The 26,972-nt window shown below is 42.8% G+C and overlaps 1 protein-coding gene across 3 annotated transcripts in view; it reads right to left on the reverse strand.

Moving 5' to 3' along the window:
- Nucleotides 1-2,055: 2,055 nt before the first annotated feature.
- SPG7 (SPG7 matrix AAA peptidase subunit, paraplegin) overlaps nucleotides 2,056-26,972 on the reverse strand; it is a 28,087-nt gene continuing 3,170 nt past the window's right edge. The window contains exons 2-17 of one of the 3 annotated variants that reach the window (XM_061548672.1): nucleotides 23,142-23,244; nucleotides 17,079-17,168; nucleotides 16,473-16,711; nucleotides 15,462-15,601; nucleotides 14,749-14,851; nucleotides 12,803-12,928; nucleotides 12,510-12,672; nucleotides 11,479-11,652; nucleotides 10,101-10,225; nucleotides 8,705-8,807; nucleotides 7,882-7,992; nucleotides 6,328-6,443; nucleotides 5,922-6,078; nucleotides 4,853-5,016; nucleotides 3,384-3,461; nucleotides 2,056-2,638 (exon numbers count right to left, since the gene is read on the reverse strand). In XM_061548672.1, the coding sequence (XP_061404656.1) occupies nucleotides 2,405-2,638; nucleotides 3,384-3,461; nucleotides 4,853-5,016; nucleotides 5,922-6,078; nucleotides 6,328-6,443; nucleotides 7,882-7,992; nucleotides 8,705-8,807; nucleotides 10,101-10,225; nucleotides 11,479-11,652; nucleotides 12,510-12,672; nucleotides 12,803-12,928; nucleotides 14,749-14,851; nucleotides 15,462-15,601; nucleotides 16,473-16,711; nucleotides 17,079-17,168; nucleotides 23,142-23,244 (2,226 nt within the window). In that variant the 3' untranslated portion in view covers nucleotides 2,056-2,404. Of the gene's footprint in view, nucleotides 2,639-3,383; nucleotides 3,462-4,852; nucleotides 5,017-5,921; nucleotides 6,079-6,327; nucleotides 6,444-7,881; nucleotides 7,993-8,704; nucleotides 8,808-10,100; nucleotides 10,226-11,478; nucleotides 11,653-12,509; nucleotides 12,673-12,802; nucleotides 12,929-14,748; nucleotides 14,852-15,461; nucleotides 15,602-16,472; nucleotides 16,712-17,078; nucleotides 17,169-23,141; nucleotides 23,245-26,972 lie in introns of those variants that run through there. The other 2 variants (XM_061548673.1, XM_061548674.1) reach the window with 2 other exon arrangements.

The raw sequence follows: 26,972 nt of genomic DNA on the forward strand, positions 1-26,972 counted from the left end.
AGGTGAAAAAAGTAAAAAGAAAAATATTTTATTTTTTCATTTCTCACCTACGTGACTTTACCGAAAAAAAACCTAAGAATATGAATACTTGCAGTCACGAAAGCTTCAAATCTAGAATTATATTATTCCTCTTATCCGCGGGGTTAGTACGAGAATACGGGGAAAACGGTGTGTGGGTTGACAGCTTTGATTACAAGAGGAATTCGGGCCGCGGGTAATCGGAGTTTTTGCGGAACCTCCAGCCCCCGCGGATTACAGGAGTCACGGGCAATAGGGCCACGGAGAAGAAGAGTTATCTGCACTTTAAAAGACGAATCTCTGTCATGACCGAACTAGAAGAACACCAGCTTTGCCTTCTACACATTGTACATACATCGAAATTACCATCAACATGATTATTTCGTCAATGTCTCTATACATTGTTACAGTCTTTTCCTTCAAATGGGTTGGTGATGTGTGTAGTGTACAAACGACATTTCTTGGAACCGTGGCAATTTACGTACGGTACACTCCAGAGGGGGAGAATCCTTCCCCTCCGTGTGCTGTATTTATAGATGTCTTCCAACCTGGAACATTATACAGCACTGAGGCACCATGCACCACTGCAGCCTCGAGCTCCACGCACATCCACACGGCTCCACGCACATCCACACAGCCCCACACACATCCACACAGCTCCACACAGCTCCACGCACATCCACACAGCTCCACACAGCCCAACGCACATCCACACAGCTCCGTACCTACCCGTGGGGCACCGCCTGACAGCGTGAACTGTGATTGTAGGAAGACCATTGGTCTTGAAAGCTGGCGCCCTCTCTACGTCTATTTGACACAGCACGGATTGCCATCCCGCGGCTGGCTGAGGGCATCTCTTCACCCTGCGTGCTCACGGTCGTGACGGATATTTGATCGATGCAGGTTGAAGGTGGGGTGAGTGCCGGTTAACAAGAGATGTTACTGCACTTTCCCCTCCTGCCCATCCATATGTTTGTCTGCATTGGTCACCCATTCAATCCACGATCCGTGCCGAAACCTCACTTGAATTCTGAGATCTGGCTCAAAGTTCCAGGTTATTTGCTCAATTAATACCAATCGTGCGTTTATCGCATTGTTGATGTTCATAAAAGCTCACTTTTTTTATTCGCGTGTGTCTTGATCTCAACTCATTCTCCATGTACCTCGAGCAGTTATTCCATGTTGTCATGGCAGGTAACAATGCACTTCATACAAACGTTTCTCAAAGCAAACTGCTGTGTATTTTCATCATCAGTTCCAAAAGTCTCAATCCTATCCTTGCAGCATCGTTTATCCAACACTTTGATTGCATGTAGATAATGTATCTTTGATGAAATTGGACGTTTATAATTTGGACATTTCATTTTCCCCACGTTCAGGTGACTCATTTCAACATGCAGCACAATCAAATCACATTAGTTATCCCATTGCCCTGACAGTCACAAAATGTAAAAGGCATATATTTTTAACATGTTCTACATTTTTAGGATTCCAAGTGGCAGCTGGCGGTTAAAGATGTGCTATTAACCAAAATGTCACGTTATATATTTTTCCTGTTAAAGAAGTATTGACAAATGTGTTTTTTTTAGTTGGGAGCGCCATACAATTGCCCCATAAAGACCATTAGATTCCAAGTCTCTCTCTCGATAGTCTACATTTTGTATGCAAATAAAAGGCAAATGTATCATGTGGCACCTCAGTATTAATGTGAAGTGCCTACTTCTGGAGCAGTAATTCATCCCAGGATTTGTAATGTCAATTTTACACGCATCTGCCAAGCGCTCTGGTAAAAGATGTTTCCCATCTGGACAACAGGATTTTTAAAAAACATTTAAACAATTACTTTGGGATTTTACTATCATTTAATTTTAATTCCAACGTAAACATGCTAATTTTCTAATTGCCTTTGAGACAAATGCCATATCTATATATCTTTTAATATGTACTGTATATGGAGCGATAACAAGTGATACAATGAATATTTCACAGAATGTTGAAGCATGTAAAATAGATTTAATGAGCATACAAAACCACAAATAGATCTTAAATCGTTTATTTAAATACAGCAGTTTTTAAATAATGACAGAGGTCTGAAAAACAGCCTTTCAAAAATACAAATTCAATAAGCGCTCATTTTATATTTACATTGACACATAACCAAAACAGTTATTTTTTTATTTTGCAATCTGTAAAATGAACTTTTCCCGCCATGCAAATTATAACCGTAGCAGCTACACATTTGTATGCGAGTCTGTGTGACGTCCATGTAGGGCCACTTTACTAAAGGCCATAATGGCACTGTACATTCACAAAGGCCCAAGAGAACTGGATTGTTCTGTGCTAGTGCACGACAGAGTAACACCGCTGCACACGGCCGGAGCGGTTCTCAAAGCGGCTGCATCTCGGGTTCCTCCTCCTCTCCCTCCGGCCGGGGCCGCGGCCGCCGCTTCTTGCGAGCAGCATCATCCGGAGAGTCCTCCCCGGTGTCCTGCCGGTCCCTCTCCGCCTCGACCCAGCTTTGGGGCGGGATGAGGCGCTTGGGACCGTGCGCAGGAGGGCCCAGCAGCTTCACGATGTCGTCATAGCTCACCACCTCGTGCTCCAGGAGTGCCTCCGCCAACTGATGACAGAAGCGTACGCAAAAACACACACAAATCCTACATTAATAATGTCATTTGTCAGTCACAACACTTCAGTAATTTTTTTGTTTGTTTTGGTCTTGAGCAAGGACTCATTCTGACTGGAAGTAGGGGCCTACGGTATTGATGATATAGCTCGGCAAAAGGTAGTTTTCAGCCCTGATATTTCTTGCTTATTGCCATTACTGACCCAAGGGCCTCAACAAGAGGAAACTCGAAAGAACGTCTCTAGAGGGTATTTGGCCTACTCTTCCACGCTGGCCAGATGTATTGGAAGAGGTGGGAGCACTGTACAAAATAATGACCCGACAGAAAAGATCATTCTATTATACCACCCTTAGTGCAACAGTGATTGGGTGGTAGTTTGGGGCAATTCCTTGTGAAGTTATAGGTCACTATGTTATGCAATGTAGATTTCATTAATTGAGTATAGCCAATGAGGTCAAGCGACCTGCTAAAGGAGGATGAAGCCTTAAGGAGGCTTCACCTCACCCTCATGCAATGCAGTTTAAAGATTGTCATTTAGAAAACGAATCACCCCACCCCTAATGTCGCCTTGTTACCAGATATGAATTAAAAAAACACAAAATAACTGCATTTGTAAGTGTTTGTGCATACACATACACACGCACTGACATGAGCACAAGGGCATCATTAGCCGCACTACTTGTGACCTATACATTTGTACATTAGTGTGCTAATTGAGTCTGCACGCGCATGGGTTACCGAAATTAGTTTGTCACGGTTTTCAAGAAGCAGTTTTTCTGTTCGTCTGTATGCTTGTGCCACCGTCTTCCGTGCTTCCTGCAAGTGATAAAAGCCAGAACAAATGCCAACAAACAATACAATTTTAGAACATTTACAATTTTCAGTTGCTCTGCAAATTCAAGAAATTTACAGAAAACTCTTCGGATGAACATCGTAAAAGATAGTTTATAAGTTGGGAAACCAATGCTCTCTCATGCAATCGTACACATGCACATATCTACACACACTTATGATCGAACATTACATGACTCATGTCCAGAATATAAAATAAGCTGTGGTTGATATCACGTAGACATACCAGCAAAATTAGATGTCTGAAGCAAATTCCAGCATATCTTAACGTGCATTTCTAAAATTGCACAGGCATCCACTATACATGCTCACATTCCCAAACTCACACACGCATCTTGATGTAAGAGTAGGAGCGCTGGACATGTTCTTACGTGGGCACAGTTAGCTCCATATTTGAAGCTTCGTTGCATTTAAATACACTTAAACTGGGAAACCCAAATCGGACCAAAGTTGTGCATACTATTTTTCCATGGGTACTCAGAAGCAAGTTTTAAATCTCAGCAGTTTGTCAAGTCAAATTTTTATTTTACATGTTCCCAGACCACAAGACACCAAAAATAATTAAGATATGTCAACAAACAGAACTATAACTGGCATAGAGAAACCAGCAAATTCCCCAGTGGAGCATGGTCACATGATTGGTGGTGCTGAACATCAACTGAACAAATTTGGTAGATGGATCACGAGTAGATAGAGCTGTGACATACATGCAACAGCCACCTACATGAGAATGAGTGGCCAGGACAGCCAGTAGGTCTCTGACATTTCTGCAGCGTTTGAATGCTGTCTCCTGTATGTTTTCTCCTGGCAATTCGAGTTTCCCTCCCTCCAATAAACATGTTCACCAAGCAATGCAATCATTCCAAGTGAGACCTCCACTGCAAAACACATTTCTGCGGAGGGAGCTGGTAGGAACGTTGGGTTGCTCGGTCAATGGCCAGGGTCAACGGCGGCGTGGTGTATTCCGCAAATATGCCCGACTGAGGGCGGGCACAAGCCGGCGTGAGTAGGTTAAACGAGTTTTAAAGGGCACCACGGGGTGACCAGCCCCTCCCCACCCAGCCCCACCCCCCCCCACCCAGCCCAACCCCCCCCACCCAGCCCCACCCCCCCCCACCCAGCCCCCTCCCACCCCCCCACCCCCACCCCCCCACCCCCCCCACATCCCACCCAGCCCCTCCACTCCCCACCCTCCCCACCCAGCCCCTACCCACCCAGCCCCTCCCCGCACGACGGACGGACACAATAATCCCCTGTGGGCTGGTGTAACCAGGAGGTTCCTACCAGTAATAACCCTGAGATTCACCGAGCTACACCAGTGCAACTGTATTACTATTATTATTATACAAACTCACATGGTCCATGACCTCTTGCAGGGCTCGGCTGTAGGGGCGACGCCCAGGGACTCCTTCCTCGTCGGCCGACGGAAAAGACACGTGACCGACCACTTCGTTCATGCCGAATGAGCAGATCATGTTGTATGCCAACCGAGTCACCTTGCGGAGGTCATCTTCCGCACCTGCCACATGACACATAAGGCAACCACGCATCACGTCACGAGTCACCATTTGGGGGTGCGCGTATGTGTATTGAACTGTGCTCATAAGTCTGAACTATAGGTGCTATGGTTAATTGCGGCAAGACCAGAAATCTGCACTTCAAACCAAACGAGCCTCATTCAATTTGAAGTTGAGCACATTGCTAACCGAGAACTGGCCGACAGACTGCGCCAGATAGAATTTGTTTCATTAGGTACATCAACTCAGACAGGACATTATCCTGCAGTCATTTACAATAACGACCACACAATTGGTAGTTTAGCAATTGGGAGGTGTGTAACAATCTTATATTCATACAAGGGTTACGAGTGGTACAATTATGGTAACTAAAAGTGATACTGTGAATAGGGATAAAAATATTTTTGTTAAAGGGTTCATCTCTAATTAGTAAAAAAAAATGTAGAGCACTCATTTCCTGCCATATGATGGGTTATGGATCACAATACGAAATCGGGACAATACAATTCCCAAGGAGCGGAAACGTGGTAAATTGTCACATGGCTTCAGCAGTTAAATATTTTTACAATCCAATTAACTTAAGTAATCAACAACGAATGTTCCAAAGAAACTTATTATAAATCAATTACACCTCTAAATATAACAAGTTTAGAGACCTTCAAATACCTTCGGCGGGCCTTACATTAACACACACACTTGTCGTGCCATAATTGAACGTGTGCACTGAAATTAGCAACAGCGTTGCGAGTAAAAAAAAAAAAATCTCTCCTCCAGCACAGTGACACATCACCTGCGGCCTGTTCCGAAGGAGGTAGCCTATGGCCTATATGGAAGTAAGGATACGGCCTGCAGTCCCCGTGAATGTTTCCCACCCCCGCTTTAGGAGTTACAGAAATTGTGCAGGTACCGTTTGTGACCTTGTTGAAAGTGATGGCCTCGGCGACACGTCCACCCAGTGCCATGCACATGCGTTCAAAGAGCTCTTCTGTAGAGTGCAGGTACTGGTCTCGGGGCAGGATTTGTGCAAACCCCAGCGCCGCATTGGTGCGCGGTGCAATCGATACCTACCAAAGACATCGGCAATGTTCTTAGAAGTGCTTAAAAGCAGGGCCGAGGAGGTCAGCGCTGAAACTTTATAGACACCGATGGGGAAAAAGAAACACCGTGGGAAGTATGCCCACGGGCATTCCCAGAACTTGTATTTGTTGTACCATTTCTATGCTACGTAAAAATAAAATGATTAATGTGCTGCACAGGGTGTTTCCCATGGATGCAGAGAAGCATGTGGTGCAGGCTGCATCGGCTTCTCCTACCTTCAAGACTGCGTCTGTGTGTTGAAGGAGCCACCCCGTCACGGCATGACCAGACTCGTGAAAAGCCACAATCCGCCGCTCCTCCTTCGACAGAATCTTACTCTTTTTTGCCGTCCCTGTACAGGTGAAGGAGAGGTGCTGCTGTAAGACAGAGGCAAGCTATGCAGTTTGGTAAAACACCTTTTGGTGTATTTTCTGCTTCAGATATCAATACTGTCCAAAATATCGATTTTCTTTAAACATGTGAGAGTCAATTTTTATATGCAGGCTTTCATGACTAATTTTATGATTCAGGTTTCTTTTGGATTAGGTCGTGTACTTTTTTTGAGTAAACCCTCCTCCACCTGACACAGCCAATTAATAAAAGTGCCACGTGACTCAAACGTGCCAAACTTATTATCGCTTCAGCAGGACCACCGGTGGTGTTGTCTCGGGAGTAATCTTACAATATTTTAGATGGGAATGATGTTTTGCTGGAGATTACATCCAGCATCATCAGGTTCGTAACATGAGCTCGAATCGTAATTTCAAATGTTGTGAGATTACTCTCCAACACCACCGGTGTTCTGAAGCAGTAATACATTTGGCACATTTGATTCAGGTGACAATTTTTTGTTTAAATCGGTTGTTGGGCAGAGGAGGGTTTATGACACATTCATTATGACATAACCCAAAATAAACCAATTATGAATCAGGTGAGAGTGTGTTGGGACATTATCTTTTACAATGAAGATATGCAAACTACACTGTACTGTGAATCATCTTTAAAGTGAAACACTTATTTGAATTTTTTAAATATACATAAAAAGTACCCTTTATGGTCATTTGTGAGAAGTATTTTCATCGAGAGATTTTGAAGGTGAAATCGTTCACACCAACTTGACAAATGAGAGCTGTCAAAAGCCAAGAAGCAAACTAATTTAGATATCCTCAACCGCAGCAAAATTTACGTGTCATAAAACACTGACTTTATCATGTGGTGGCTAAAAACCAACCGAGTTCAGCACGAGTCAGCGAATTCCAACAGCAGTATGCAAAGTAATGCACCAAGTCAGCTCGTTGTCTTTTGTGAAATTAGTTTGTCGACCCAAGGGCTCAGGGCTTCAGGACAACATGCAATAACGACCACAGGCAATCACCATCATCATCACGGTCCATGGGCAGACAAGCCCGGAGGTGTCCACTGCATATTTCGTCATTTGTTTCCACTTTGTGTCTTGTGCCAATACGCTCAAGCAGTGCCACATCCTTCTGGCACAGATCTCTTATGTTGTCATCAAGAGCCATTCTCTGTTAGGTCTTCCTCTTCTCTTTTCGGGTTCCTTCCATTTATCCAAATTTGCCTGTTGCTGTCCATCCTACATGTGTCCAAATTGTGCCAAGTTTTCTTCTCATCACTGCCTGCATCAAGTCATCTTCTAGGCGCAACCTTTTTCTTACTTCTACGTTGGTCACTCCGACCAAAGGCAATAGAAGACGTTCAAATAAAAGAACCCAAACGTAGCACGTGCACGTGCCATGGACACTTGTGCTCCTACCAGTGTGCGAACCCACCAGCGATCACCCTCTCCACGGCGTACTCAAAGTCGTCCACCCCCACGGATTTGCTGTTCTCCCGCGCCGCGTGCAGCGCCGCCTCATTGCAGACGTTGGCGATGTCAGCTCCTGCAGGGGAAACCGTCGCATGAAAGGCTCATTTACCAACAGGCCGTCCTGTTACGCCACGCAGGCATGGCGCACGAAGAAAACAACAGGAGGGACCAATCATAACTCCGACCCCCCAATTAACAGAATGAGCAGAGACCCGGCGTTACACACACCGCACATGGCGGTTGACTTGCGTGACAAAAATGCTCAATATGAATGGGGGAAAAAAATGCTGTATGTTTTCCATTTGGAGTAAAATTGACAGATGCTGCTTTATCTACATTTATTGACTTTGGTCCAAGTTGAAATCTCATTTCTTGAGAACTGATTTTTGCGTTTAGTTTGTTGTCATTCCCCCGTACCTCTGATTAGCACGGTTGGCTACGTACGATGCAAATGAAGTTCACACATTTCATAAGAGGACAATTTGCATTCTCAGATTTGTACATCTAAAGTACAAAGATAATTTTGCTGAATGGCAGCCCGATTCAAAACGTGCTTATTATAGCACATTTGAACGGTTCTTCTTACCAAAGGAAAAACATTTTAAAGATAACCAAAATAGTTTGCGTTACTATGAAATATATTGTTTTTAAAGGTCGTAGAAAAATACCACCGCTTCCTATTAATTTCACACTGCAGTATGTGAATGTGTGTCCTTGGAAAGTTATATGGGGGGCACAAAAAGCCACAAAAAACTGGAATGTGTGCGATGAAAACTCCGTCTCACCACTGAAACCTGGCGACAGCTCTGCCAGCCGCTGTGAGTAGTGAGTCTCCAGCTGGGCCAGTTTCAGGCTCTTCAGGTGTTGCTCAAATATTTCCTTTCTCTCCTGCGATGCCAACAAACACAACGTACAATGCGATTCCAGCTCATTTGTAACCGTAACCCACCGATGGATCAGAACATTACAGGGAAATTGTGGTGTACAATAGTGCGGGAAAAGAAAAGAGTTCTTCATAAATAGACAACGTATTTAGCAGTGGCCACTCGTTTATTTAGTCACTTGTTAGGTGTCACAAACATTACAAAATAAATAGCAATTGTCAAAATGTATGTACACTTTTCAAATGTGGACTTTTGTAACAGATGTGGTTTAAGGTTGTATAAAAAATATTAAGTTCTATCCATAAGAGGTTTTTGGGTTAGATCACGTAAATATAATGTGTCATTAAAACCGCCACCGCTCGATACAGCCAAATTGTAAGGTTTGTCACGAAAACAAAACATGCCAATTTATTACTAGTTACGATAAATTATTGTATTTATTGTAAGTGTAGCTTGGGACACCAAATTCATTTAAAGAAAATGTTAAATATACATACGACCCAATTAATGGTTGAGAAATAATTGCTTCTGTGGAATTTTGCCAGATGGGTGTTAACATAAAGAGCTAAACAAAAATAACACTTCCCGGATGTCACTTTTTGACAACGGATAACACCTGGCACATCCACCATAACGGCACATTCAATTACATTGTAAACCCATGGGAAAATGGAATGCCTGCGCAGATTATGGTCAACAGATGTCTAGCATCATTCATGAAGGCCACCGCCACAATGCAGAGGTTACGGGGACACGCACAGCGATTACAGATTATGTCCAACAGCTGTCCTGCTTCATCAAGATTGCCACTGCATGCACATACAACTGGAAATGGGTGTGACAAATACGGCACTTTGGCCATCAAAAGAATACAGCCACCAATGGGACGGAAATTTAACCCTCAAGATCTCCCAATTAAAACGTAAAACACTCAATTCACCAAGACGTCCTCGCATTCTTATTTACAGGTTTACAAAGAAGTGAGCATGCTTCCATTATTATGAGAAAAAAACAGTTATTCTAAATCGGTGACCGAGCATAGGCTCAAAAAGGTGAAAACGCCAAGCAGCCAGCAACAAACACCAATACTACAGCTGTTGTAAATTACAGTTACTACATTTCAGTTGGGAGAAGTTCTAAGCGTTTGGGGGAAAAAAAAGAAAAGATGGAAGCGAATTCCAAAGTTGAGCAGTCCGAGGGGGATGGAGCAGAACGAGAAATGCTTTGACCCGAATGAAGTAACGAGCTCGTGTATGTGCAATACGTTACACGAATGGCCGCATAGCCAAGGCAGCACCTGCAGTGTGGGCAGGTCGATGTAGATGTGCCTGTCGAAGCGGCCGGGACGCATGAGCGCACCATCCAGGATGTCGGCACGATTTGTAGAGGCCAGCACGATAACGTGATCCTTGGGACCCATTCCTGAGGGCAGGATTTATCAGAACCTTGATTTAGACTGGAGGAATCTGATGAGCCATGAAGCTATTTTTCACACACGTCCTTGTATGGGCGCGGGTCAGAAAGTTACGACAGCAAACAATACAAATAACTACAGCACTGAAAAAAAGAGAAAATGATAAGTAACTAAATAAGTAATGTATACATTCATTATTTATATAAGTCCAATTTATCAAGCTTTGGCAAGGCAGCAAAAACAACAAAACAGTCCCAGAGCACACCAAGATAACACCGCAACGGTCCCTCAATAAAATGGGACATTAACATTTAACTAGCGATACAATCTTGACTTAAAGCTTTCGTGACTGCAGGAATTCATATTCTTGGGTCTTTCGGTGAAGTCACGTAGATAGGTTTAAAGAAAATAATAAAAAATAACAGAAAACTACTGTTATTTTTTATAATTTTCTTTGAACCTATCTACGTAATAACAAGAACTAGCGATACACAAGGAAAGTTCCAAACCACATTAGCCACCATTAACCAAATCCTTCACTTAATACAGCCCTGAGTCAACCCACTGCTGGATGATGAACCCCCTTCGCCATGGTCTGTCATGGTTGTTTGCCCGTAGATCACCACATTGGTCAACTGTGAGTAGAGTGAAGGGTGGAGTCCAGAACCAATTCAGATATCACTCGTCACGAACATAAACCGGGACCGGCAATGATACGCGTGTTGCCGAGATCATCACCCTGCTTACATGACGCTTGTTATTTTTACATGGCCACTTTAACAGGCACAGTCGTGGCGTAACAACAATGTTAGATGCCTGTACGCAAGAGAGTACAACAAACCACTATCAAGAAGAAAAAGTCGACTACTGATAAACTTCATGCCGGTGACCAAATCAACCTCAATACATCAATGTCTCAGTTCTTGGAAGATACTCAGGATTCAATCTGATCAGTGCTTGGGTGGGTGACCACGATACATAAAAACAAAGCTTTGTAGTCTTTCAGCCTCTTTGTGGGCATTTGTGGGCAGTGCAAAAAAATCCATTGTTGCACTGTACTTTATGCTCCCAATCTATGCTCGCCACCTTCACCGACCGACACTGACCAGCATGGTCAAGTATGGTCTCAACAACTCTCATGCCTGACATTATGGGGAGGCCCTTATCCAGCAGTGGTTTGACAAAGGGCTGTATATGAATGACACTTAAATGGCACACAAAGTGCAAAGCATAATATGCGCAACGCTCGACCACCACGCACCATCCATCTCGACGAGCAGCTGGTTGAGCGTTTGCTCCTCCTCCGTGTTGGCAAAGCCGCCCGTGTTTCTGGAGCGCTTCTTGCCCACAGCATCGATCTCGTCGATGTAGACAATGCAGGGTGCCCGGGCACGTGCCTCCTTGAAGAGGGAGCGCACACGAGCCGCCCCAAGCCCTGCCCACACACACGTCCGTCGCACAGGTTTACTTGCGTCACGCAAAGCGACAGAGATTCTTCGTCATAACAGGGCTCTGTCTGCTACATTGTTTAGAGACACAAGCCAAAACCAAATTGCTCTTAAATTTTGGTTTAAAGCTTTCGTGACTGCAGGGATTAATATTCTTGGTTCTTTCGGTAAAGCCACGTAGAAGGGAAATAATAAAAATATAAAACAATACAATTCAAGACGTTTCGACTGCAACACAAGCAATCATCACCCGGTGTGAAATCCACAGCAAGAAAATTTTCTTGCTGTGAATTTTATTGCTGTGGATTTCACAGCAAGAAATTTTTCTTGCTGAGGATTTCACACCTGATGATGATTGCTTGTGTTGCAGTCGAAACGTCGTAATAATTTTATTGTTTTATATTTTTATTTTATTATTTCCCTTCTACGTGACTTTACCAAAGAACCAAGAATACAAATTGATCTTGTAGATATAAATCTAGGGTCCGAGTCTGACATTCAGTTTGAAGCTTTATTGATAAAACTAATCACTGTCAGATGCTGCAAAGTTCATGACATCATTGAAATGACATTGTATTACATCATAAGGGCCTGATATCAGTGACCCAAACATGAAAAAAAAAAAACTTATTTACAGATCTGTGTTGCACAGTCCAAGAGATGTATGTGGCACAGTCAAGAAGACAACACTAAAAAATATCTACTGGGAAATAGTTTTGGGCTGCATTTTCCTTTACGAGTCAGTCCATTTGCGCGCGCTTAACCCAACGATTTCAACTTTGTACTGCCAATTACATTTGGGTACAGACATGGGTCTCCCCCAAACCTCCCCCCTCCCCCTTACCTCCAATGACCTCGACAAACTCGGAGCCGGCCATGGCCAGGAAGGGCACTTGGGCCTCCGTGGCCACAGCCTTCCCCAGCAGTGTCTTCCCGCAGCCTGGGGGACCTAGGAGGAGTGCCCCCTTGGGCACCTTAGCCCCCAGCTGCAAGTAACGCTCTGGGGCCTGGGAGAAGGGCGAGGTGGGGGGGGGGGTCCAGAGATCAGCAAGGACTTAATTGCAACATCAGGTGAAACCTAAATACTTAGCAAATATGATGCAAGGTTCATAATTAATCTTTCAATTGGTGCTGTACCTTCAGATAATCCACAAACTCCATGACCTCCACCTTCGCCTCGTGCATACCGGCAACATCCTTGAAGTTCACGCCCTTCCCGGACTTCCCGTCCACCACGGTGAATCGTGCCATACGCAGCTGATTCTGGCAGATGTGCAAGATGTGGACACGTGCACATTTAGTACACCTCTAAGCGGTCCTATTTACGTCTGTCAGGCATTCTATTGACAAAACTTTAAATGATATAAGTCCATTTAATATTACGCAAACATCAATATCATTCATAGTGCAACATCGCAGACAATGGACATATTAGATAAATAAAGAGTTGTGGCCAAATTGCAAACCTATTAGAATTCTTTGATGCCATTTAACTGCTTGGAGTAAGCATTATGCAACGAGAGGAAGCGACGGGTTACAACCCTGCCATAGTCAAGGCCACAGAGTCAACATGACGTGGTTTCCTATGCAGGACGCCCAGAAAACAACCCTACACCATGGCCAAGCAGATGTAGTCATTGTCCCGCTCGTGGGAACATAAATCCCAAGTCAACAAGTACTCCGATTATTTTTGGTTGGTGAATGTGCATCTAATAAGTTGTGGTGGTATTTCCAAGCACAAGCAAGTGTGGCAGGAAGCCAACCGCAGCTCTCAAGAGAGATTGAGGCCATTGATATTCTCCATCGAAGCAGCGGTGTTTATACCGGTAAGGAATTGTAGCAGCCTCTGTCTGAACCTTATTTTGTTACCCACATGGAATTTCAATATAGAACTGTGTTACCCGTGCTAAATTAGTATACCTGCAATGAGTTTTAATCGTGTAAAAATGTATCAGATGCCAAGATAACCTCTTTGTGGTTGTATTATGAGCATGTAAAAACGTAGTGTTTATGACTAAATCACTTTACATGCAGGGAACTCGTCAGATCTCAATAGATAATTATGGTATGGGGACCTCATTTGCCAGTAAAAATATGATAATTGGTTCTTTACCGTTCGATCTGGCAACAAAACTGACACCTTTTCGCAAGGAGTCATGCAAACATGACTCCTTGCAAAAAGGTGTCAGTTTTGTTGCCAGATAGAAGGGTAAAGAACCAATTATCAGATAATTATGGCTCAGCACTGATAGCGCTTGGATGAGCGACTGCCACGCTTAATATTTGCCGTCGGCTTCTCGACCGTTGTGGTCAGTAGGGGGCAGTGCAGCCTAATCCATTGGCAATGCTCCCCACATTCGCCAACCCACAGGGAGGAACATTGTGAAGTACAGCAGCAGACTGACAAAACAATCCCTACAACCCACGTCGAGCAGCGGTGAGATGACAAAACGACTGTACATGTACAAAAAATGTTTAATGCGCTGTCGTTGCATATTGAAAACTGCATATTGCTGAATCGATTTTTAAGATAATGGTGACATTTTTTAAATCGTAGATGACCTGATGATTAAATACAACTGCAGATAAAACAGTGCTTTGCTTTGACAAGTGACTAAACATTCTAGAGACTTCTGAAACATTTGTACAAGGAGTATAAACCATCACTCAAACTCCGGACATCCTCGTAGCGGCTTTTGGTTAACCATCGAACAAAGACGGTCACTGCATCATGCGCTTTCAGATGCAGTTCTGCAGCCATCTGGAATGCTCTTCCATCTGATCTGAGGAAGCCAGTGGAGCTATGCACTTTTATATCTCGATTGAAAACTCATTTCTTTCGAACTCGCCCTTCCTCCGCCCCTCCGATTAGCACAGTTGGCTATGTATGGTGTGAAAGAATTTCTACATACATACATAAAGCACAAACAGGTTTGATGTGCTTACAGTTGTGGATGGATTAAGTGAGAACGCAGGATATCCCCAAAAATTATTTTTCCCAGCGACGACTGGAAAATAAAATAAACAGAGAGCAGCTGGGGGCAGGAAGGTGAGTTGTAGTAAAACAATTATAAACAACTTACAAAAGCGCCAAATGTTCCTTCCTTCGCAGCACTCATACCCTGGCGAAACAGCATCCAGAACAGGAAGATCCCGGCCATTGAGATTGCCAGCATCTGCACGATCCTATGAAAACAGTACAAGTATAAATATTCATCCATAATAAGTTTTTTTGGGGGGTTTACTCGCGCAAGTTTAAATATTCATAATCATAGAAGTACCTTGTGTTTTTCGCCAGTCCTACCTATTTAATGTTTCACAAACCAACACCAAATGTGTGTTAAATTGCAAACTATTAGAAATTCAAATATCACAAACTTAAGCTATTTTATGCAATATCGTGCACTAAATCTGTAGCAATACTAGCTTGAACAACTATAAATGATAGCAGTTTGTTGATTTACTACTGAATGAAGGCCTCTTATACAGTGCTGTTCTAGGGGTTGTTAAACCATACTTTACCATGCTGGTCAATGCAGGTGGGTGAAGGGGTGAAGGCCAAAGACCGGTCCAGATATAACTCACAACTGAAATTATCTGTGGCCAGAGATAATACCCATGTTACCAGGTATATAGTGCAGTGTGCTCACCGAACATGATTTCACAGTTCCTAAATTTACCTAAAGCTTATATGTAGGTCAAGTGGGAGAACCATCAATTTATATTCTCCATTTGTTGAAACAGGCACGAGGTTTTGTACTTTATATTTACAAGCCTTCCCGTTTTATACACTCACCGCTGGAGCATGGACGTGCGACGGTAAATGACGGGGATTCGATCCTTTGGGTCAATGCCCAGCTCATTCTCAATAGTCCTCAGCTTTTCCTCAAACTTGTCAATGTTTGGGACCCGCATCGAATACACCCTCACCACCCTCTGTTGAAAAATGGGGTCAGAGAGGATGCGAATGATGATCGTATCGACTCTTAACATTAAAAGTTTATAACTGTGTAGCGATGACAATTAACCGCTCCACACTACCAAAAGTGCAGTTTATACCAAATAAAACTCCAAGCTGTTTTGCACTGGGAGATTTAAACACACACGTAACAGGCGCGGTAGAACATTGGTCAAGGGCGTACTGATGTTCTATTGCACCAAAGGCAATAATACTGCATTAAAATCCATATTTATTGTGAGAAGTGACAATTCAACCAAATGCAGAAAGACTGACAAATACTGTACTCAAAATAACACTTAAAAAGATGAATATCTGTTACTGTGCAGGTAACATAGCGGGATTTTAAGAAAGCAGCTATAAAACATATGTTAGGCTTTGAATACAGGTTCATGCAAATGATGCTGGACTTTCCTTGGTTGTATAGGGTAGGCAAGTTCAAAATTAAACGTGTCAAAAAATATTGTTGGACGTTGCAATAGGTTAGAAAACTGTGCAGGATGGAGGACAGTTTACGACAACAGCAATCTACTGAGCTACGTAGCTCTTTTTTAGAAGTGACCTGGCCACAAATGATAGGTCAACGAAGTGGCTCATCATGTGGAAATGTATAGCAGCCAAATACTCAAAATGCACGTTGATTCTAAATGTGGACGGAAAAAAACGGGAAGACCCGGAGTAAAATCAACGTGACCACGGGGAGAACATGCAAACTCAAAACATACAGGCTTCAGTGGTCCAGATCGAACCCACCGCCTCCTGCATACCAGTCGAGGTGGTTAACACCTCGCCCACTAATGTAGGAAGAATACGTTCAGGGGTGCACGGAGAAGCGCCGCAAAAGCAGACCTGCTGACCGGAGATGACGGCGCCGGGGTGAACGGTGACGTACACCACCTCGCTCTCGGGCGTGACCTGCACGCTCGCCACCTCCCCCTTGGCGAGCATCTCGTTGGCAAAATCGTTCCACGACACGCTGGATTGTGTGTCGGTCAGCAGGTTGACCAAGAGCAGCACAATGCCCGTGATCACAAGTGTGCGCAGTCGAGCCATGTTGTTGTGACGCTCCTCCTCCTGCTGCTTCTTTTCTGTATCCACACACAATCATCATGATTATAAGCCACGGTCAATCCACTGCACACATGCATGCAAACTGTAGGGGGTGCCAAGGATCAGATTGCATTATTCTTGAATTTCAAAGGACGAATATTTATATTTAAATCCGAGTAACGCACTCAACATATAACTACGTGTGATCACAACTGCATGTTGTGATCTCTAGCACACAAATGATAACTGTACCGTATACGTGCAGTACCCATTTGCAAAAACCGTCCTGCGGCACCAGAACGTACTTTGTTGATTACAAAGTTTTAATCAAACAAAGTGCCCTTTCCAAATTGCAATGATGTAAGCTGTGCGGCGAGACGGTGTGCCAATCGGAGACGTCCATACCTTCCTCATCCTCCCCCGATGTCTGCTTCTGCTCATCGTTCTTCTGGCCCCGTGGACGCGGTGGTGTACTGAAGTAGCGCAAGCTGCTGACTGCAGCCCAGGACAAAGGACAAAAAGAGCGTTATATAACACAGAAATTGTAAATATGCTTTCAAACTCGTGGGTGATTAGTCATTTTGATGCCATTAATTGTACATGACTGTTCCCTTTGGCTCTATTTTTAGATGTAGTACATCCTCGGAATCCCCTAAAGAGTAATCAAACATTGAAATATGCAGTTGCAATATATTTCTTACATTTTGACTTAAAACTTTAGTTACTGGAGGAATTCATATTCTTTGATTCTTTCGGAAAAGTCACGTAGATAGAAAAATTATGAAGTGAATAAAAATAATAAAATAAAAACAATTTTAAAAACACTAATGTAGACTGTAGCCCGGTTCTTAATCGAGTGAGTGTACCGCCAATCTATAATGTAGACTGTAGCCTAGTTCTTAACCTCGGTGAGTGTACTGGGAGTCTATAATGTAGACTGTAGCCTGGTTTTTGAGCTGGTCAGCGCATTGGGAGTCTATAAGGTACACTGTAGCCTGGTTTTTAAGATATATTTCTTATCCGATTTATCTTTGAATTGGGTAAAACAGCTGCCAAAAAATACATCTTCTTTCATTAGCTACCCCTGCTGGCAGCTATTCCCCAATGTGGTTGTGTGTGCCTTATAACCTTAATTTGGGCTTCACATAATTAAGTTTCCATAATAGTCATATACCAATTGCAGTATGGAAAGTTTTTAAACGTACAATGGCTATTCACTGCAAAGGCTCGGGGAAAGAGCAAACCACGGTTGATAGATGTAAAAAACTATATTACACTTGAATCTAATATTGTAAAACCAAGCATAACAGGAGGTAAATAATTTTTTGAGAAATGCACCGCAAATGCTAGCTCTTAGAAAAAAAACCAGAGGATTCCGATAAAGCCTGCCCTAGAAATGTAATTTTGTTTTGTTTTTTCTCCATTGCGCACGAGACAGCCAAAAATGTTCGGCTAGTGTGTTTAAGCACTGGGCATGCAAATTTTAAACTAACATGACCTACTGGGGCCAGTAGAACCAATCAATTTCACTGCAGTGCTTTGACAAATTTATCCCTGGAAAAAACAGCGTTAATACTTTGACAAATTGTTCCCATTATTATAATTGAACACTTACCATGGTGTTAACAAATAAATAATTTAAAAAGTGCCTACTATAATTCATGATTCCAAAATAAACACGGATGACATACAGATATATCACTTAAACACCAAACCTATTTAAAATAGAAAAAATCCTTCTAAGGAATTACAAAACGTCATTCTGTACTTACACAAAACACTGCTAAACATTAGATAATATACATTGGAGGTTACTGTAAATTTCAACCTAAAACTAAGGATTAACGTTTCATAAAAATATTATAGCCCCAACGACAAGAAATGGCTAGATCTTCAAACTTTTGAAGAGTACAATGGCCAAAATGAGGTCATTCAGTAGGGGTGGAGAAAAACAAAAATGCCTCATTTCCATAACCAATTGGAACGAGGCCTGTGGACAGCCCTGGTATACCCACTTTTCCCACAAGCAGTGGGAAACACCCGGGGGGCTCCCTGGCGGCACTGGTCTGGCCTGGCGATCTCTTGTTCCCACGACGACCAGGTCTAACCGAACCAATCATAATCGGTATCCAATACCAGATGCCCAACCTCCCTTTAAGGGCAACTAAACCATACTCAAAACCCAACCCTGGAAGCATTCATGATCAAGGGTTCAATGCAGATATGAGACATGTGCCACTTAGTTCAATTGTCTGGCGATGTGCGTGTTAAACTAAACAAACAGACTGCATTTTCGTTTAAAACAACTTAACCCAGTTTATGTGTTAGTCTGGTCAAGAAAAACCAAATAATAAAATTTTAAAAAAAGCTTTCTTTTTGCTCGTCACACTGGTCACAATATTAGGCAGGGGGTAAAGGTCAAGAAACTATGTTAAATAAATATATTTGTTAAAATTGCAAGCGAGGAATCGGTTAGGTTTGACTTCATTTTTTATTGCATGTCTCCACGATGGAAACCAGGCGGTAATGCAAAGGATGTGTCATCGTGGCACGTGCCGCGTCTGTGTTGCGCACAAGATTTAGCAACTGGTCCCGAAGGAGGGCCCTTGTGAAAATAAGGTAATGTCCTTGCTGTATTGAACTCTCCAGCCGGATTCAAGTCAATTAAGGCCAGTTCAGCCAGTGGAGGCCTGCCATGGAGAACCCATGTGATATGGGTTTCTCTGGCCAAAACCAGTTCCAACAGGATGCCCAGTGGTGAGAAAACTAAGCCAACAAAATTCATTTTTACACAAGAATACTTTGACAAAGCTAACCTGCACAAACTAAAAGATCATAATAAAAGCAAATTAAATGTCGCTGTACAAAAAAAGGTGTATACACACACACCATAATTGATGTACAGTACAAATGCAGTCTGTTCAAGAACAGCATGGAAAAATATTAAATGGAATGAAAAGCTGCGTAAATGCAGTTCAAAATGTATAGGCAAAAAAAGTGTACTACACTACTCAACTATCTAAGCAAAACTTTACCTAATAACCTAAAAAGATTACAACAAAATGACACTGTAGTCAAGGTATTTTGGTTTGGGAGGGAACAAAAAAATATTGCAGTTAAGCTCGGGTTAAAGTCTTTCCTTCCACACCCAGTTTGGTGGTATAGGGCATTGTGCAATTGCTGCAACAACAGCCGATTACGCAATCCTTGGCTATGGTTACATCACAGGGCTTTCGTCGGGCGACCTTGCACTGTTCCGACAATGCTAAACTTACACCGCGCGCGTGCATACAGTGGCCATCGGATCTGTCTCAACACGAGCATGCCATCACGCCATTAAAAATGCATGGCAACCTTGCCCACCCACCTGTTCGATGTCAGGCATTCAGAACTGACCATCTGGCAGACATCATCATCATTAAGTGCAGTAGGAGTAAGCATTCATTTAGGAATGCGTGGGGTAGTGAAAATGGGCTCGTATGTCAACGAAAATTATGGTATTTTTGGCAAGGTAGGTTCATGCATATTTGTATGAGTGGCCAAATAATTACATTTTGTTTGAGAAAATATTGACAAGCGATTGTCAACTACAATACGTCGATTCAACACTGGGCACACTATACTGACAAGTCTCTGAAAAGACCTGCTACTTGTCAGGAAGGCTTTCGTAACCAGTTGTAATCTGACGTTAAAAATAACTTGTTTAAATGCCTCGTGTTGCGGACGCATTTAGAATCTCCATTGACGCGATTATCCGATAGCATCCAAATTATAAAAAAAACATTCCTTAATCTTAGTTATATTTTCAGAAATAACAGCTCAATTACGGTAGACAACTACGGGGTTTCGACCATGGTTTAACGGAGTAATTTGGAAAAATCTTTCAAATATCCGGGGTAAAGTTGGCAAAATGATCCTGCCGCCAAATTGAGTATGGATTTATGCTGAACTTCTTTCGCACTGTATGTAGCCAACCATGCTAATCAGAGGTGCAGGAAAAGGACAAACTAACCACAACAAAATAAGTTCTAAATAAATGAGTTTCCAATCTAGATTTAAAAGTGTATAGCTCCAGTGGCTTCCTAATATCAGAAGAGCGTTCCAGACGGCCGCACAAACGCATCTAAAAAAGCGCGCAATTCTGTGACCGTCTGTGTTCGATAGCAAGCCAAAAAGCCACTGCGAGGATGACTAGAGTTCGCATGATGGTTCATTCTCCTCGAGTATGGACGCACAGCGCTTTTTGCACTGCGCTGCCGAGGTACCACTCCTTGGGGTCTCTCTCAACAGGATGGCAAGCAAGCTACATTCCCATACCTCTCCCTCTGATACTTGACCGCAGCATTGTGCAAAGCATTCCGCTACACAGCAGCCATGCAAGGGCTGCAGTGTTGTGTGCCTACGCATCCCGCCACTCAGCGGTGTGCAACGCTGCATTGGCGTGCTGTGTGCATACATAGCACGCCATCCAGCTCTGTGTGGAACACTGCATTGGCGTGCCGTGTCGCAGAGCGATTTGCACGTTTCTGCATGTAAATATCCGTGGGGTGGCTCTGAGAAAGGGAGCTTTGCTCAACACGATGTTCAGAGACCCGGTAGGACTGGGCTGGTGCCCGAGGGGAAAGCAGCTGATGACTGCGACCCTGTCGGTGTGAGCAAGTCAGAACGCCTCCAGACAAGAGGGTCCCCCCAATGCCCTTGCCTGTTGGCCGCGCACCATTAGGTGACGTTTTTGGTCACGTGATACTGGGAGGGGGGCTCTTCTAATTGTCTGTAGTCAATACAGCGGATAAACAAAGTTAGTTCGGTAAATACCCCCCCCCCCTACACCAACTAATCCCCAACCGGGACCCCGGAAATTTGGATACTTCCTCCCCCCTCCTACCGTTCACCCCAGATAAACGATATCTGTATATACAGTACTTTAACATACACATAGTAATATTTGTTAGAACTTACACAGCTGCGCATAACCTTCATTTTAACATTTCCTTCTAAAATATCGCATTTGATGTGTTCGATGCGTTCTCCTAGCTGTTGTTATCAAGCCAAATTATGGGGAAAAAAATATTGGAATGGCTCTGCACTGGCACCCGACTGCATGATGGTTCCCCAAATCCGAAAAAAAAAGGAACGCACATTTTGATAATCCTCACTGAAAAGAACAATGGAAACATTTTAACAACAATTACACATCACAGTATTACCAGCATCCTAACAATGTATTTTACTGCCGTTTTTATTTCTTACAAAAATATGCAATGTGGTGGACAAATGAGGTCTTTTTCCAGAACAAACAGGGAGTTCAACATATCAGTGAAAACAGAGGGACTTTGACCCCCACTGTGTTTCCGAGCGTACAGGTCCACTCATGCTTGTTCTGCCCATCGGCAATTTATGACACCGAAGGAGGGTGTGTAGTGCGATCGAAGTGAAAACTCAAGCGGGGAATGAGTGTGGAGTGCGTGGTGATGTTTGAGCATATTTAGAAGGAATATCGGGGTGCTTCAGCCAGCAAGAGGCCCTCTTATGTAAAGACATAACCAGCATGGTACAGTATTTAAAAATGACTGCATTCATCAGCCACTTTTTCCTGTTATTTTGAAAGTTTAATTGCAATACAACAGCAACAAAAACCCGACAAAACATCAGCACATTTCATTTAATAATAGACTACTGCTATGCAAGTAAATTTTAATGCAACTACATCATAGGTGGAATAACAAGTATCCAGATGTATCATCTGTATTCAGGATTATACCTCATTCCTTTGACTGCAGTGCCGTTGACTGTTCACACCGAATAAGCATGGCATACTGGCATAGTTTTAAAGGACTAGAACTCCACTTCGACACATTTACTAAAACTACTTAAAATTGTCCAAAACATTACATTTCCTATACATTAGATATTGTTCCTTTTGGACGACGCGGTGTGAAATTTATAAGCGAGCAGGCGCGAACATACTGCACGTGAAAACAAATCAAACTCTCTTTTTTTTAATACCCAAGTCAACTTATTATTAAGTAGACATTTTTATTCAGCCCTATGTCAAACTGCTGGATGGAAGGCATTATTATCACTCCACAGCAATTGTAGGGATTATTTGATCAGACTTCACTATGACGGACAGTTCGAGTTGGTGAAGGGTAATCACCTCACCACTGATATTGGTTACGGTCTAGAATCAAACTCGGTCACGGAGTTCACAGTATAGCGAGTGCATGAACCATTGCACCACTGCTCCCTCCCCCAAGTCCAGTATATTAAAGTACACAAATATTAGGCCAGGGTCAGGGCCGATGAGTGCGTGCTTTTTCGCAGATCCAATAAAAGTTCTAATAATTGAAAACACACGGGAAAAATACATCTGTGGATGTGGTGGGAGCGTGGGAGGCCAGCTTGACAACCAGTGTGTGGAATCAACGGTGCAGTACAGGGCTGCGGACACACGATCTAAACCCTTACCTAAACTCCGCCATAGCAGAGTGGTGTCTCTGGCGGAAAGCTGTGTCAGACTCAGTCGTTGCAATCCTGCGTATTGACCTTTTAAATGTAAGCTGAGGAGTGCCTGCACAACAGACCATGTGATTAGTACTGTACTCTTTGCTGCAAAGGCAGCGAGCGCATGCACACACAGCATGAGTCACTGCATGACGCATTCAAAATGTACCACTGTCAGACACATTTCAAAGGCTAGTGGTTGGGGGTACACAAGCACATTGGCATCCAATGAATGATATTTCAGGACTATTCATACACTGTATTATTGCGAATTGTTACTTTTATAATAACAATTTTAAAAGGCGGTTGAACAATATCAGACACATACAGCACTGTACGAAGAAGCAAGCAGTGTGAAAAAAACATGCAATATCATCGAGGGCTTTTCAGAGGCAATAATACACACTTCCATATGAAGGGGCTAAACATAGGAATAAAAAGAAACCAGAAGCGTACTTCCAACACCCTTACGCAACTTAGTCATTTGCTGCAGGCTATTTAACATGAGCAGTTTTGCAATGACTTTTTATGCGAAGTTAATTGCACTACGTCACCAGCACACAATGGTTCCTTATCTATGCGAAGACTGGAGATACAAACATAATGGGTACAATCACTTGTCATGCAAGTTCCAAGACGCATACACTGTTACCACCACCTACAAATGTTGCTCCAAAGGTCAATGGTCCAATTTAACAAGGTCAACAGTCACAGCCCTACATCGTTGAAACGGCAATCTGTGTCTTGTCGACTGATCAAGCCAAAGTGACCCTCGGTAAAGTCACGTAGATAGGTTCAAAGAAAATACCAGGGGTCACTCAAAATAATTCCAAAATCATGAGCAAACACAAACAAGATCCAGGTTCAATTTAACACAGTACATAAAATTCGTGATCTAATCCCATCTGTGAAGGATGTTATCCCTGACATGCAATACCCCGGCGTCTACAAACGAAGCTGTGTCTGCGGCAGTGGTTACATTGGGGAAACTAAGCGACATGTCTCGGACCGTGTTCGTGAACATAAGGCAGATCTGAAACACGTTAGGACCAATACCTTGGCCGTGGCTGATCATTGTTTTAATGCGGTGGGCTCACACGAAATTGATTTCTCTAAGAAGAAGGTACCCACTGGCTAGCAACAAAGATTCGTTCATGAAGCCATCCATATATATCGACACAATCGAGAAGATGGGTACAAACTGAGCAATCAATGGAAGGACGTTATCAACCAGTTTAAGTCATAACTGGCTATGATGTTCACATCCTACCACCTTCCGATGTTAGTTGTGCTTAACGCCCATTTCAAACTTGCGCTTTCACAGAGTTCACACCAACACAGCCACTTCGCGCGCCGACCCCTCGGTTGCGGCTCTGAGATCTCCCATTAACGTGCTAATCTCTCATGAACATGCTAATTTTCACCTGGGAGCCCTTTGGTTGGTGGAAAACCAACTACCGTCGGGTTTTAACATTGGCTGCTGACATTTGGGCTAAGCCAATTTCAAACCCTTATAGTTTGCCTTTGGAAGCTAACCCCCCTTTCCTGAAGACGACCACTTGTATTGCCATCGAAACGTGGTAGTTTTTGTTATTTTCTTTGGACCAATCTACGTGACTTTACCAAAAGACCCAAAGAACATTAATTCCTGCAGTCACGAAAGCTGTAAATCATGACCCCTTCAGGATGTTGCCTGGTTCACAGCAAATACCCTGTGACATGATTAACAAGTGGGCAATTGTGCAGTTATCATGACCCAAACCTCAACATTAAAAAAGCAAAACTGCAATAAAAAAACTCCTGTTAACCCCCCATCTCTTGAAATAGCAGTGTTTTGTCTCGGTGGGCTTGTCGCCTGCTAAGAACTAGGCTTTAAAAAAAATCTATTCCCTGAAATGTTGATATGCCATATTCTGTAATTACATGACCAATACATCAATACTGTTACCCGACTGCATATCGAAAATAGCCCACACATTTACAACACACTGTATGGTCGTGCAAAAATGCTAGTAATTAATAATGCACATACTAAAGACCTTCCCCTCCTCCAATGTGTCGGGCGAAACGGCTCTCCAGAGCCCACTCATAAATCTCGGAGCAAAAGGCTGCTTCGTAGATATTGCTCCACCCCTTTCGAAAAAGCTATGCAAACTTCGATCATATCGTTTGACCGTGGTTCATACTTAACTTTGCACCCTGCCCTAGAACTATCTCCATTCTCAAAACAGCATTGGTTCACTTATGAATGTTAAATAAACTCTTTAGAATAAGTCTATATTGTAACTGGTGGCCTCTGAACAATATACGGCCAAATACCTCACAATCATCAGATTTGAATTTGTCAATTCATGGTGACTTTGCTTTGCTTGGGTGGCACATGCCCAAGCGAGGATTTTGAAATGTGTTTCTGAAGCAGTACGTCAAATGTTATCACCTAATATGGATGGATTTTTTTTCGGGTATATTCTCACGCAAGGATAAAAAAACTTAAGATGGGATTTGTCAAGTCTGCCTCTTCATTGAAAAGTGTTTATAAACAGCATCTTATACACCCATCGTTTCAAATCCGGGTCAGATGCAAACTCAGGACTATCAATAAAAATAAAAACATCAAATACAAATGTAGCATCATCAACCATGATCTATCCAGTGTAGGATGAGAGCCTTCCTAAGCTGTCAAATCTCTCAGCCTCACGATGCAACAATCCATACGACCCCCAGCAGATTTTTTCTTCTTCTTGGCTGCTTGAGTTGTGGCCGAAACGTCGTGAGAATTATTTTATTAAGTTTTATTTTTATTATTTTATTATTTCCCTTCTACGTGACTTTACCGAAAGAACCAAGAAGATGAATCCCTGCAGTCACGAAAGCTTTAAATCGAAATTTAGCAGATTTTTTGTTCCATTTATAAAGTGGAAGTCTACTTCGGCGGCTGCCACATAACCATGTCTTAACCAGTAGCCAGCATCCCTTCTACTGACATGTCGTGCACAGGGCCTTTCTTCCAGTCAATATGATGGACTTAACCTGTGTATGTTTTCTTATTTTATCCATGTGCTACTCTGCTTTGATGTCATTACACGCATGCAACTCTATACCGTCTTTGGACACTTCAGCGTTATGTTCCATATTAATTGTTAATGTGGATGTTTCTGATCCATGTCATAGCAGGATTAAAAACATTCTTCATTAGGCACATTTGCAGGTTGCTCGTCTGCCTTCATGTCATTATATTTATCCGGGAACACCTTCAAAAACAACCCTAGGTATACGTACTCTCGCGTGTTCTTAAATTTATATAGTTATTTTGAACTTATATTGTACAGCATGTTGCCAGCCATACTAAACGTGTCCCTCCAACGGATATTCAATATCGAAACAATGTTTAAAAAAGGGTACCCCATGACTGAATAAAAGTGCACATTTCCATAACAAACATCTAATGACTTTTTTGGATGCGGTCAACAAGAAATGAGGAAATCACATACACATGACATTCTAGTAATCACGGTTCTCCTCAAACATACTAGAGGACCTTTATTTTGTAGAATTGTTGAATAAATCACAGTGCACCTGCACAGTTGGGCTGTTAGGGAGAAGTTTCTAAAAATAGGTATTTGACCAAGATTAATGTAAAAAGGAAAATGTATCCAAAGACGTTATTTATCCTACTCTATAACGAAGCGTCAGTTTAATAAACATGTGCACCATATGACATTAAAGTTGAATGGCTTAACAAGTAATACCATCAAGCCTTCAGGAAAATAGAGCCAGTTTTTTCCAGCAGCATAT

The sequence above is a fragment of the Lethenteron reissneri genome, chromosome 9 (assembly GCF_015708825.2).
Source record: "Lethenteron reissneri isolate LAM-NWPU_2019-01 chromosome 9, ASM1570882v1, whole genome shotgun sequence".
Classification (NCBI taxonomy): Eukaryota; Metazoa; Chordata; class Hyperoartia; order Petromyzontiformes; family Petromyzontidae; genus Lethenteron; species Lethenteron reissneri.